The sequence below is a fragment of the Myzus persicae genome, unplaced genomic scaffold (assembly GCF_001856785.1).
Source record: "Myzus persicae strain clone G006 unplaced genomic scaffold, MPER_G0061.0, whole genome shotgun sequence".
Classification (NCBI taxonomy): Eukaryota; Metazoa; Arthropoda; class Insecta; order Hemiptera; family Aphididae; genus Myzus; species Myzus persicae.
Genome location: NW_019103916.1, coordinates 111,209 through 127,028, shown reverse-complemented (window position 1 = coordinate 127,028; position 15,820 = coordinate 111,209). Strand labels below are relative to the sequence as shown.

The 15,820-nt window shown below is 30.9% G+C and overlaps 1 protein-coding gene and 2 non-coding genes across 3 annotated transcripts in view; 2 read left to right on the top strand and 1 right to left on the bottom strand.

The window, feature by feature from the left end:
• Positions 1–15,820, bottom strand: part of LOC111036291 (alpha-mannosidase 2) — a 147,387-nt gene that overhangs the window by 38,334 nt on the left and 93,233 nt on the right. Inside the window, exon 3 of the mRNA XM_022318285.1 lies at positions 13,777–13,949. Coding sequence (XP_022173977.1) covers positions 13,777–13,949 — 173 coding nt within the window. The remainder of the gene's footprint in view (positions 1–13,776; positions 13,950–15,820) is intronic.
• Positions 7,836–7,908, top strand: Trnav-uac. Its single transcript has one exon. It is a non-coding gene; the product is annotated as a tRNA-Val (tRNA).
• Positions 9,578–9,650, top strand: Trnav-uac. The gene has a single exon. It is a non-coding gene; the product is annotated as a tRNA-Val (tRNA).

Sequence of the window (15,820 nt, the reverse complement as noted above, 5' to 3'; positions counted from 1 at the left end):
TTGTTTTTTGATGATTTTGTTCCTAATTCATTTTAGTTTTTTAAGTACCTATCTACCTCAACAGTGTTTGCACCCACAAATGCATTTTCAGCCCTGACCAATAATTTCATCCTTTGCCCCTCCCCCTCTCCGGCTGGCTTAAATCATTTAATTAATAAATATGCTTATAGGCTTAATGTTCCGTCTTCTAATATTATTTTAATATCAAAATCGACGGGACGAGAGGACGAGTTAAAAAACAAAACCTAAAATAAAAATCATTGTATGTGCGTCATTGATTCACCGTTCTGTCACCGCCACTGTTTATGTATTCATGTCCATAAGCTTGTGTTTATTACGACCGTTTGACAAAGGCCAAAACTTTCAAAATCCAATTCGTTGCCACGTGTGTGCAGTCCCGTCAAGACCCAAATGTAAATGAGCTCGGAACCTGAGCATTTGAAGGGTATTATTTTTTACCTCCGGTCCGGCAGCTATATATACAGCTGATGTCTTATTTACCGTATAAATATATAGGTACCTGTCGTCGGACTTAACAGTTTTATCTGCCTCTGGATTGTTTCTTTTTTTTCGTAAAACTGCAAAGTGTTTTCAATTCTCCTCTTAAAATGCGTTCGAATAAACAAAAGAAAATATATATAAGACCTACTTTTCTCAAAACAATAATATTGCAGTATTGTCGTTGGTGAAATGTCCATTGTTTATGTATATACCTATGCCATTTACGCATACACTAGAAAACCACAACGAGTTTAAGTATCTACTTTGATAAAATTAAAACTTTTGAAATATTTAATTTTAATCTTTTGTTTCCGATTTCAAAAAAAAGTACTCTATCGCCATCTCCAATGAATTATAATATATATAAGTTAAGTTTTAACAATACTTTGGTTTTCTTTTTGCACATTTATAGTGCTCTTGTACCAGCTTATAACGGTTGAATAAATATGGTGTGACAAATAAATATATTATTCTCGATGTAAGTTACCAATATCTTTATGATTTTATATTTAATAGACATTTTTAACGAGAAATGTTAAATTTATTCAAACAATTTTATTTTTATTTATCTTAACATATTTTAAAATAAGTTATCATTATTACTAATCATTTATATGATGTTTTATACTCTAATTAGTAATTTCAGTATTTGGTTATTATTATGTCATGTTAAGAAAATATATGTATATATCTAGAAGTACAATTATTTTATTTGAAATTAAAAATTATCAATTAATTTTTTTAACTGCTACACGTTTTAGAGATTTTATAAGCTAACCCATATTAATAATCCTATTTACAACAGTTTGTTATAAACTCTATACTCATATATCTATATATAGGCAATCACTGTAATTAATTAATGAATTAATACTTGAGGAGCGTTTTAAATCAAGATTAATAGAAATTGGATGACAAAGTCAATTATAATTTAAAGATAATTTAATTTAGAACAAGAATTTATTAGACCTACCGGTCCTAAAAAGGTAACAATAATTAGAATATTAAAGTTTAGATTGTATAAATTTATTATAATTTATGGGTTTATAATACGATCGTGCTATATTTCGCGTCCGTATACAAAAGCCAATATAAGTAGTTTTCTCGACGTTAAGTCATAGCATTTTATAAAGAATATTCTATGCTCATAATGTTTTATCAGACAAAAAACCTCAAGTATTCGAAAATATGGTCTTCAAATGAATTAAATAATTCTAAAGTCAGAATTTGAATACGTCATGCATAATTTAAGCTCAAACATTATAATATAGGCCGAGCATGTTAAAATAATCACCCTGTACTCCGAGCTAATGCCTTTATAATAATATTATAATGATAATGTGATAATAATACATAATAATATGATTCACGCGTTTAAACTCGAAATCTATACATATTATAATATAGGTACAGTCGCAAACGGATAGGAATTAAATGCCATTAATAGTGACCATTGAAAAGTTTAGTTTCGTGTATATCATTGTACATACACTCGACGAAAGTCGAAAACCAAAAGCAGCATACATGACCCGGGGCTCAGAAATAATTGTTTAAGCCCGCTGGAATTAACGACGGCGGTATTATGTATCTGCGGCAGTATTGAAATTCAAAACGTGTAAAACTTTTACGGGCTTGTTTTGACGCATAATGCATACTTAAAAAGTTTTTAAGCTTATATGAGACTTAAACACACCGACAATAACTGTGGGTTCTATTATTCCGTGTTTTCCAAATTAACATATCTATAATAATATTTAACACGCGCATTTTTTTTAATTACTGTTGACTTTATGAACATAATAATATCGTATATTATTATACATAGGTGGGTTTACGTATAATAGTATATATTTTACGAAATTGTAATTTTAACTTTGGTTGATATTTTGAATTCGTTCGTTTAAAATCATAATATCATATACCTACCTACACCACGCACACGCGGGTAATAAGAAATTCGTTCTCAGAAAACGCAAATGCAATGTCGGTATGAATACAATTCCAAAGGATAAACATTAAAAATAATTACTATTGTATAAAATTATTCATAACAATTTCTAACCTCAAACAATTCTCCCAGAACGCTTATTTGTACTTATATTGCATCATAAAATACGTAATGCAAATATATACATACATCATTTATATATTATACTAATATTATGTCCTTATTTTTTTGTCGAGCTGTAATAGTTTATTAAAAAGTTACAGAAAAAAAAAATTAAAAAATAATAAATATTATGTCCACCGAATAATTTTGTCCAACTCGCACTTCCTGTATAATATTGTTATTAGTTTTCACAATTCAAATTTTATCATTTTAAAATGAATATACGGATTATAAGACCGTGTAATTTGTAAATATATTTAATAGACGTTTAATGAAAGCTTTGAACTTTTGACTGGAAATTATCATTTACCATTCACAGGGAATCGCATACTTATCGCTCTTATGTCAGAAGCCTGCAGACTACATTAATTTTAATGTTTAACGTGGAACCATATTGACTCTACTCTAGTCACCAGGACTAATGGACAAAAAAATAATAAAATCGTTAAATTAACAGATTGCAGGCTAAACTCGCTTCGTGGTTGCAGAGTTGTGAAATGTTGCAAAATATGTATTTTAAACGATTTCAATTAAATTTATTTCAGGAAGAATAATTGTTTTATTTAGACTTTTGGATCATGCTGTACAGTTTGTTCTTACTTCTCAGCTCATAATATTGCTTTGCACCTATATGCCTATATCTACAGAATACAATAATATTAATGTATGGAGGCCCCATGATGGGGCTGTACGTGTATAAATGTCCTTTAAAAAAATTAATTTACGACCTGCAACTCAAAATTGTCCTAAAAAAATTCTTCGGTGTATTGACCCCGTTATTTCTTCAGACATCAAGATAGATTTGTGAAACGTTTTATTTAAAACTAGATTACCTTAATATGTGGTGTTAGTGCAATATGTGCATTTATATATTATACTTATATATTTTTTTAAATATAACTAGAAATGACCTATGCAAAAAATAATACCCTAAAAAAGGTTAAAAATGCACTTGAACTTCAAAAACTTCGAAAAATGAAAAATATTCCTCCCAAAAAGTTCATTTTTAGCATATTATAGTACATGTGTGCTGTGACTTGAAACACATAATCTGTATCTTGGAAAGCATCGTATCAAGCATTTCAGAAAGAAAGAAAGATGTAAATGCATATCGACCTACTGCAGCCTACATGCAACCTACTCATTACGAGTTAATATCGTATGATTATGGTTTAAATGGTATAAAGTAAATATTGAACATTTCTGTTATGATGATTTGGACTCAGAGTATATTATATAACTTACTTTTTCTTTGTTCGAACTGGAGTTGAATAGGAAAAAACATTATTGATTCAGATTTAACAAAACACTTTGTTTTAAGCAAAACAAATACTTCTATCAGAAAATATATTTCAAATTTTCAACACAATACTGGAAAGCCGTCGTGGGCATAAACACTATAGATATTGTATACTGTATGTAATGCGTTTTAAGATTGACAAGAATATCGCACTGCAAGTAAAACGATTAATGCTAAGCTTTGTGTTTGAATTTTATAATATTAATACATACAAAAGATAAACAACTTTAGTCACAGTTTTTAATACGCGCATTAAACGTTTTTTTAGATATGTATTTAGAGTTCATATAGTTATTTTTATAATATATTATAATATTATGCTACATCATAGGAAAAGAACATATTTTAATTAGGCAGTACGTTTTAATTATAATAATACTATGTATAATCCGGTGTTTGACGTTAAAATCAATTCGGACATTTGATACGTACAATGTATGTGTTCGTGGATAATCGTACAAAAGGTATAAAAGGTAAAAACGACAATACCAAACCTTAAAGGACGGTCAAATTGTTTATACATATAGGTACCCTTTTTTTATGTTTCAACCGACAGCGATATATATAGGTACCTAGAGTCCTAGATATATACGCATTCACAAAAATTGTATCAACAAAATACGTCAGAAATCAAGTGATTTCAAATCAAACAAATAACTGTAGGTTGTTACCTATTATATCGCACATTGTAACTTATTTTTTATTTCTGTTATTCAATATAATATCGTTATATGACACGAAGGGTCATTTTAATTGTAATGAAATCAACGGTTTTTCATCCCGCACGTTGTCAATAAAGACGAAATATTTTTTCAAACCAATATCTAACTATCTAAGTACAAACATAAGTGCATATTATATAATATACACTACTATTATTGGTGTCTAAATATCTAAATTTATCAATATTATTGCTAAGAATCAGAGTCAACAGTCCATTGCTTGCTATTAGTTAAAATAATTGTATTAAAGACATGTTTCAATAATGTGTGTTTTTAATCTCGATTGAATTGGTTTAGGAAATTGCTCGTTATTCATTGAGTGTAATTGATGGCGGGCAGGGCAATAACACAATACATTATTTCGGATTTGGGCGTTTACCTGCAAAAGTCAAAACTAAAATAAATCAAAAGTTTATTTTTGTACAACTGAAGGAGATATTTTTGAAGAAATATGGTCGGCAATAATAGAATTGAATTTGTTTTTTGTGAACCGTACAAATAGTTGGTAATAGCTTAAAAAAAATAAAGCTAGAGGTCTCAACATATTATGTAAGGGTACACTACGCCCATGGACGGACTCGGATGGCAGATATCTCTAGTTTTCTTAATATTATGTGGCTACTGTTCTGACATTGCACCAATAATTATTTAGACTGTTTTTATTTGAAAAAATATGTTCAATGGTCAATGAATAATATTTAAAAATAATTGTACTCATGCCGAGTGGCCTCTCTCGAATCATAGTAGTATTAAAAATTAAAAATAGTATTGGAATAATGTATCCAAGTGAGAATGGGTCTTATTTAATTTTACTTATAATTAATATGATTTCCAAACATTTACGCAACGATTTATTGGAATTAATTATATAAAAATAACAATTACATTTCAAAAACGAATAATGTACCTAACCGTGTTTGTATATGAAATCTTCTTTTGTTTGCATCTTGTATCTTTACGAGTTAAATAATAGTTATGACTTATTATGACATTATGTTGATATCCACATTCCATATTTAAGTAAATAAGGAACAAACCGAGTTGTTGTGAAGTACATAGTTGGTTGATGCTACACACGGCTGACCCACAGTACTAAATCCTTAGTAACCTCATCGCCATTGATTACGATGGTCAAGGGATTGCACTGAAGGTAATTAATTAAACAATAGATAATTAAGCAGAATATAAAATAAAAATTAACGCTCATTCCTCTCTCTTTCGAGCCATATTAATTGGTAGTTAATAGTTATACTATTTTACACCATGTCCTCGTAAAATCTACCGAACAAATAATGACCCCTACACATGATGGGAAGTCTGAAGTCGTCAATCTCGTGTGCAGTTCAAATGTTTGCAGCCTTATAAGTATATTATACAACTATATATCATAATAGTTTATAAGTCGTATTATATGGGACACGTCGATGATCATTTTGGCGTAAGGCAATGTCGTTCGTAGGTGCCATAATATGTGGGTATGTGTTATAAGTACCATGGTACTAGATAGTTTTCCTCTGCAGGGGAAATTAAAGAATCATATTATATATGTTTTTGGGTATAGTTCAGTGGAAAAATATCTAGTGGCATGCCACGCATTTTGTAAGGAATTTAATTTAATTTGTTTTGTTTTTATCGTCGGCTTGCGTTTCTATATGGCAAAGCGTTACGAAAATCGTCCTCGCAAACTCGGTTAGTGCAAAAGTTGTACCTGCCCAAAAACATATCTATGTAAAACATTATAGTGATAAGGAGTTTATTACGATTGATGCGTGTATAGGAACGGGTAAAAATATATTATAGTTCGGTCCGCCACGGTTTCGAAACGTTCGCGACTGCATGTTGTCCGGTATAATATTTATATATATATATAGGTACTCCTCGGGGATGGATGTATACGCCTTTATTTCTCGTCGATCGACTGCTATCATTGAGAGTATTATTGTCGTACTCCGGTATATGGTATAAATAATTTACCTGCAGTGGTGTGCAGATACCCATCATCGTCCCCCAATCCTGGTGCAGCCGATCGAGCACGCGGGTGCTATAGGACTATATGCGACCACGACGGCGACGATGACGATCGAGGGCCGTCATCGGGTTTAATTAAAATACGTGGGGTCACCCGAATTTATTTGCTCGGACGGCTTTTCAATTAAACGGCGTTTGTCCGACCGACGACGGCACTGTGTGTATAATACCACCGCCGCCGCAAAGGCCAACCGCCACCACCGCTCTACCGTCCGATCGACCGCACTGCATGTACCCGCGATATGGTCTCCACAAATTTTACTCTCACACACACACACACACACACACACACACACACACACACGCACATACACACACATGACACACACACGACACACACACGCGCACGGTGTGCATTGGATATATTATGTGTACAAATAAAATACATTAAAATATAACGCGTGGGAGTGTGGGACACATGCCATCGTTTTACGCTAAATTCGCCGTGTCAGTATGTGTTGTATACCGCGTATACCACGAGATCGCCCATCCCGTTTTTATTAATTATGTATCGAAATCCTTTATCGGTTTTGTTTAAATTTCAAAGTTTTCCTTTGAAGTAACCGCCAGCTGACGAATTCGCCAGCAGGCGGGAGTGGGCTAAGGGGCCGTCGCCCCCCCTGGACATTTTTAACTACATGTAAATTTAATATCAATATCACTTTAACTATCATATTAGATTATAAGTAATTCTTATATCTTGTCCTGGGATGGGATTTTATCCTGTGATGGGCTCGGTTGCCAGCTAAAGGTTAAATTTAAATGCTCAGCTGATATTTTATGCGCATAATTATAGACTTATAGTCAATTGGTTGGCACCTATGATCGTAATATACTTACCTATTATTCATTAAATATTGTGTCTATAATTCACCAATGGCGATCATTTCGGCCATACCATAAACTCCTAAAATTAGCCGAGATAAAAATATTTCGATTGGTTTTATTTTGCATTACCAAAAAAAATCTAAGGCTTGCGAACTACCAAAAACTCAAATGTTTTTGGGATGAACCGAAAAATGCACGTTTTTTACATCACTCAACTACTCGAGTTAATCTAGGTGATTAATTCGGTGTTCAAAGTCAAACGATTTATAAGATCTACATAAATCATAAATGCATTTTGACCTCATAATATGTTACCACACATAGTATCGACACTTTCTTACAACGTGGTTCCGTGGTGTAGCGGTTATCACATCTGCTTTACACGCAGAAGGTCGCCAGTTCGATCCTGGCCGGAATCATTCAATTTTTTATTGGGTGGGTTCCATATTATTATCATGACATATATTTTGAACAATGCGCTTTTTAAAGTATTTTTTTCTTCTTTAAATTTTACATTGGCTCTGTGTGAACAATGCTTCTTCTCCGCTTCCGTCGTTTTTTGATATTTGCACAATATTATATGATATACAATATCGGGTGAGTGCAGGCTGTGCTGCATCACCCTGCAAGAATTTTTTTAACATTTACTATGTTATAGGAGCTAAACAATTTTAAAAGCAGATAATTGATCACGTTTCACTAATATCATGGATAGTTACAATGTTAAAATGTTAAAATTTGTTTATTTTATTTAAAAACTTACAACTTATTTTAAAATCGGTACCAATTGCAGGTATATTTTAAATTTGAAGTGCAATTGACTATTTTTTTTAATTAATAATAACTACAGGTACGTACAGAAAAATAAAATATCTGATCGAAAAAATAATGTAAATAATAATATGTATGTACTATGTAGGTGTCATACTGAAGGTATACTAAACGTGGGTATACGATGTTGGTACTTCGTTGTGTTGGTACCTAATGCCAGTTATGGTTATTGACTAATGTTAAAGTTGCATAATCAGTAATCACATTCATCTTTTGATCCTTTGAGCAGCAGTATCAGATGTTAGGTACTTTTCTTATTTTCAAAGTTTTCATTTTTATTACAAAGGAAGAAAATAATAAAATTACTACCAGCATAAAATGTTTTCTTAGTCTTTATTATTTTCATTAACACGGCTGTTACCATTTTAAAATTACTTAAAATGTATTTTATTTTTCAGTACTACGTCCATGTACCTCTACGAAGTAAATTTATTTTTATACATAGAATGACCTGCTTTAATGTACCTACACCACCTATGCTGATATTATATTATGTTATGTTCAATCTACTTGAAACCAATGAAACCTTCTTGCGGCCCCAAAAATTGTTTATAGAAAAAGATTAAAATAATATATTATATTTTGTATACAATTTTAAAAGGAATGCCTACCCCGGAGTACATTCCTCCCTTTGTGCAGAATCCATAAAATAGACAGCTTTAGGCTTTAGCAATCAGCTAAAGGTAGTATAAAAAATGTTGAATTCTGAATGGAACCGGAATGTACCATTACATCGTTTATACCTATGTAAGTCCTTATTTTTATGGGTTAGCCTATTGTGTGTGTTTTTTTTTTTTATATAGAACCACAATTTAATAGATAAAATCCAATTGAAAAGTGTTATTATTATTTATATATACCTATAGGCCATAATAGGTATATAGCTATTTAGTATTTAACTATTGTAAAGTTGACTGTGTAGTAGTTGTTTGAGTGCTGAAATAATGACAACGTGTTCGATTGATTTGATTTCCTGCAGTTAATCAAAATACAAAATACATGTTGTACTATATATATAAATGTATAATGAATGCTCTATGTACCCAAATTTATAGGTATTAGCAACATAATATTATAAATAATAATACCTATAACCGTATCTGAATACTTTTACGAGTTATATTTAAATAATAAATATAATATATTAATATGACATATCTCACATTGTATAAAATAAATAATATTGATATAAAATTATAACATTTCTTATTATACGTCTACTTTAAATAATGTTTAAACGACGCTTTCTCCCAAGTGGGTTCCGTGGTGTAGTGGTTATCACATCTGCTTTACACGCAGAAGGTCGCCAGTTCGATCCTGGCCGGAATCACAAATTTTTTGCTGTTTTATTTTCATATTTTACGCAATTTAATTTATAATTTAGATATCTAACTAACTAATTTTATTCTAATGTTTTTTTTTAAATCACTAATAATTATTAGTTTTTTAGTTAAAACTTCTTGGAACAGTCACGGATACTTAAAAATATTTCAGTCATTCAATAATAGTATTTATATTGTAGATTTAAAACTACATCGTTTTAAACACCGCATACTCAAAATTAAAATGATAAAATGTGTAGTGAAATAATTCAAAATATCGATAGTAATTATTTTCTGCACCTAAAAAATTATACGTTATTCAAATGTAAATTGTATTATTATTTATTATAACATAAATCCATTACTTTTAAATATTTCGTTCTTAAAAAAAATAACATATTTGTAATTTTTTTAAATTCTTCAGTTTTTTTTTTATGTAATTATTATACAATCAGTTGGCTAATACACAAGTGACTTGACATTTATAAACATAATGTATGCATAAATAACCGCCGATAATCGGTTTTTTCAACGACTCGATAAAAATCGATTTTGGATGTAACACACTGTACGACGATTGCCAACGACACCGCTGCTGCACTTCCGATTATCCTGCAGGAATACAGCTGTGCGAGGGGCCACCCTAAGGAGTTTGGTTTTTTTATTCTGCACGTCATCAAAATAAAGCGCGCTTATATTATGGCCACATATACGACAATTCAGAATACGAAAGTTCAATATTTATAATCGGACTATTCAAAAACGAACTCGTTCTTATGAGAGCTCGTAAGATAAAACCGAACGACGGCGCGAAGTGCAGATGCGAACTGGCGGGACGAGGAAAAAGAAAATCTCATCGCGTCTCTAAAATATAAACAACTCGTGATGTCATGATATTATACCACATGGAGTATAATAATATTTTAATAACGGCCATCAGGCATAAAGAGAATATTGTGGGTCGTGTACGACGCATCGTGCAGACGAGATTTTGTCCCACAGCTGGGTTCGATTTAAAAAATAATAATAATAATCATCGTGCCGAAAGGTTTAGGGTTAGTTTATTTAGAAGCCAGAATGGCGGATGGTATCTTCCGTTTCCGTGTCTAAATAAACAATACCTACGATGTTTGCCTTCATTATTTGGAAGTTTTAATTATTTGAAAATATTTTTATATAATTTTATGTCATTAGATTTATTATTGTCATCTTTTTTAGGTTTTTATTTTTTGAATATTTTAATGAATTGTTTCATTTGTTATCATTTTGTTTTCATATTCCTAAGCAGAATATTATTCGGAACATTTCAATGTATAAAAATCAAATTTCAGAGAAGTAATTCATTAGTTAGTTAATTTAGTTATAACTTTATAAGTATTTAAGGTTTAGATTAGTGGGTAGTGGACACAATTTGGGGGTGTACCCTTGTGGAATGGCTACTCCGCTCGTCTATACTTTAAATGATTATAAATTACTATAACTATAGGTAACAAACTATTTTTCCGAAATGTGATCTTTGTATATCAAAATACTCTAGATAAATTTTGTTTCGGAATATGAAATAAAAGATGTAGAGTTATTCAAAAAGTTAAAACATAAAAAAACGAGCGACAAAAATAATTAAAAGATTTAATTTTTTTCAGAATTTTTTTTAATCAAATTGTAAAAAAATAATATATTTTTTAAAAAGTTGAATCTTTTCGGAATAATGAATGTTGACACTTAAATTGATCATTTTGTATGTCAGTGACCCGAATAGGACAAATTCTCAGACCGAGCACTTCAGTAATTCAGTTCCCTTCTGTTATTTAAAAAAAATGAGATATCATAATTATGTAAAAGAAAGTCGGGAATGTACTTCAAGTACTAGTATAGTATTATATGATATAAGATTAATTCTCATAAGTTATTCTTGCTATAGGTACATAGAATTAAAACAAAAAGATTAGTGTTAAGCCACAATATAACTTTAAAGTTCAAATGTTGTCGGAATTCAATATTCTGCAAACGTAAAATAATGAGTTTTGTTATGTCGCAATACCCGTAGGTAATTCAAAATAAATTAACCGTATAACGTAGAAACTTGAAACATTCTACTGTCACTTAAGCATCATTCATTAAATACAAAAAAATACAAAAATATTTAGACTAATCTCAAGCAATATATTTTATGACGTTTGAAATATTCTATTTTATTTTAGTTTTATTTCCTTAAACGAGTTTAATTTATCTTTTGATAAAAAATTTGAAAATGTTAAACAAATTCCCTTCATAAGATCCGAGACCACTACAATAATAATATAACAAGTGCCTATTATATACATATAACAATATTGAATATAGTATAAAGCGTGGTTATATGAATATATAACGGTGGTGGTTCTAATACATTAATTATTTTATGGATGTATTATTATTTAAATATTTAATATGTATACAACATATACATAAGTTTTCTTTTGTGGCATATCTACCTGTATAATTTGGTTAAGTTGCGTATAAAAAAAAAAAAATACTTTTTATGTGTAAAACATATTTTAAAACTCGAAGCTAAGATTTTTTACCAATTTTCTGGTTGGTTAAGTATACTTATTATTCGTGTGGGTGTATAATGAAAATTTTTCCCATAACACCACCGTAATCTCCAATATTTATAAAAAATCTGGTAGCTAGGAAAAAGTAAAGATAACTGCTTAAAAGTTAAAATATACGCATTATAATAAATAATGTATAATTTGATTTATTTTCTATGTGCCTTACCATTGTTATAGTGGTAATGAAAAAACAAATAGTTCAATTTTCATTGCTCAGTCCTACAATGTTATTCATAATATACTATTTTTAAGTTATACGGTCTACAACGATTGTTAAAAACTTAAAATACTTAACGTCATAGAGATATTATATTAATTATTTTTTTATAGGGCTAAATTTGAAACGTTATTTCACATTCTGGTGTAATAAATCCTAATGTATACAACGGCCCTGCATAAACGACTGGACGTAAAACCGATTTAATTTTCTGTCCGAAAATAAATAATAATATAACTACGGTAACACCGAGCAATGTATAATAGCGTAACATAACATATTATAGCTCATAAGGGCACATATTAAGACGAATAATAGGCATCATTACCGCGGCTAATGTCAGAGCATACCTACACGGCTATACCGTATATTGACAGACAACATCAAGAACGGAACAAATAAGTCTTTGGAAATTTGTCAACAAATACCGCCTATCATAAATATTATTATAATGCCTGCTACATATTATTATAATGCGACATTGACAAATCGTAGGTTAGGTACAAGGTAAATGAATAGATACGAATTTGTTGGAATTTCTTTATTATTTTTTCATATAAACTCAAATATCTACGCTCAATCACTGCTTCGATTTCTTAACAAAAAATGTTTTCTGTCTTCCAAACTAGCAAACTATCAAACGGTTTTTATGTTTATTTGTTTTTTGTACCGTGAACCGATATCAGCGTTACCAGGAAAATATAATTTATTATAATATATAATTCAATTTTTCTGAGACACTATATTCTACATTTTTCTACGACAATCGCACTGATTATACTATCTGCAGAGTTTGTCTTTAAATTAAAAAAAAAGTATATAGCTACACATCGGTATGTATACCTGTACATAGTTTCCATATAGTTTAGGTCAAAACGTTTTCAGAGGTATTTCCTGGTTTACGATATACGCACCACACTGTATATAATATATATATAAATATAATACTCACGAATTCCGAAATACCGGTCAGGTTAATAAATAACAGTATTGTGAAAACTTTCGGTGATTAACTGGTACCTATACATATATATCCACATATTATAGTGGTGTTCGGTGCTATATGGCTGCACGACGAGGAGCACGGTCCCTCGCTATTCGCCTAAGCACCGAAACTTCAACGGTACTCGAAATGTCCGGAGACAAATGTATAGTTTTGTGTCGGACGAAACGGACGAGACGCATATAAGTAATGGGACAGGGTGTACACACACACATAATAAGAGTAATTGCTTTAGGCGTAGGTGTTAAGCTGCTCGTGTGTATATGAGCGAGTGAGGACTATATAATATATAATATAGAGGAGTATTATGAACGACGTACCTTTCCCACCACAGCGCCAAAAACGATATCTCGGACCAAACGAATGTCATGTTTTTTAATACTGTCATTTTTTCCACCATGTAGTTCAGCACTTTGCTTGTCTGCAAGTGATAGTAGCCCTCGAATGTTCTCAGCCATCCCGGGTCGTTGTGCGAATGGGGCACCACGATAATCTGGAAGAAAAATAAAAACGGAAACGAAATTATAATACGTAATTTTATTATTATATTATTCACTCTATACAGCAACAACAACAATAATAATAAAAAATTGTAATAACATAATGTTTAATAAAAAAACGGTTGAAAAATACGATGCGCCCCGCGAGAGAGATAGTTGTGGGTGTGTGTGTGTGCGAGAAAAAGAAACCGATGTATAACATTTGCATAGAAAATAATATTGTTATTATTTTCTTCGGGCTCTTTGTGTGTCAAAAACTCAGACTCCTTAAATCTTTGGAAAAGCTCTTATCATCTGAGAACACACAAATCGCTTTGAGCGCAAGTTACATTTTTTCCTTGCATTCACCGTGCCGCCGGTCTAAGGTCTAACTATATATTATATATATGTATACAAATACACTTAAAAAATCTTAAGTTCAACTTTTATCTAGTAAACCTTTATAAATTAGTTTTAACAATAACACTTTGAATGTCAGCGAATAAAACGACAACATCGGCGGGGTCCGTAGTGTTAAAAATGATTACAAACAATTATATTAGAATAGATAAGACATAGGTAAAGTACATAGATAGGTACAATACTTATACTGTTTCAGGCAATTCAGAGGCGTTTTACTGAGTACCTATATGTAATATTATATTGTACGTGTGTCTCAATAACGATCTCAAGACGACTTATTGTAAAAATCATTAATTATTATTACATAGATACCTACTATATTAAAGAAAGGAGATAGATAAATCTCTATGACAAGTTATGAGAGTATATTGAATAGTTTAATACCTATAGTTATGACTTCATGAGTGTATATCAGATACCTCTAAATAGTTAGAGATTTTTTACAGAAAAAAGAGGTAAAATGCAACAAAATTCTTAAACATTCACGTCTATATGTATACAAGACTAATTAGTAATATTGTATATTAGTATGTACAGTATGTATGTACAGTTTGTTTGCGAGTGTTTTATAAAATTATAATATAAACAGTTGGCTGAGATTTTTGGAGACTCATCGCTAATAGCGCACATACCATACCCGTTGTTTGGACGTTAAATAAATATTTTAATAAACAGTCACAATAATATAATAATCGAGTCTCGAAAACGAAATTAAAAGTCTCGAGCATATAGGCCGGAGAGTATGAAAAAATTGCTAACAATATAAAAATAACGTACATTTTTTAACATGACAATAACTCGTTTTGCGTGTCCACATAAACCGCTGCAAGTATACTCATTTAGGTAGACATTAATATAGCTATAAGGTATACTGTCGTGCGTACATAATATAATAATATAAAACAAGAGCAATTAGATTTCCATATTATAATCAAATGATTGCTGCACAGTCCGCCGAGCAGCCACTCCGCGCGGGCATGCACGTAATAATAATAATAATAATAATAATAATATCGAGGGATGTTATTATTCAATTAACTGAAACCATCATGGCGAGCGAATCGTCGTAAGGATTATAGGGCCGAGCGATAAACGAGTCGCAGGCGGCTCGGCGGCGCGTTATATTAATCAATGCAAACAAGTGGATTCAGATCGCAAATAATCAGTATACGCATTTAAACATATAATGCAATTTATTATTTATTCAATTGCCCGCCAGCCACTATATACACAGCTCGGTTGTACAGCGACGAGAAATTTTAATGCCCTGCCAATATTATATACAGATAGATATGCCTATCTTCTCTCACCACCTATAATACCGTTCTCTCGGATATTGTAAAACGAACGGATATTTCACGCAGGACGTGAGTGTTTGTATTTTTTTTTTTTTTCAATTACATTTAGATTCGTGTGAATCTCGCAACCAGTATTTATTTACAGCGATTATGCAGTATTACTG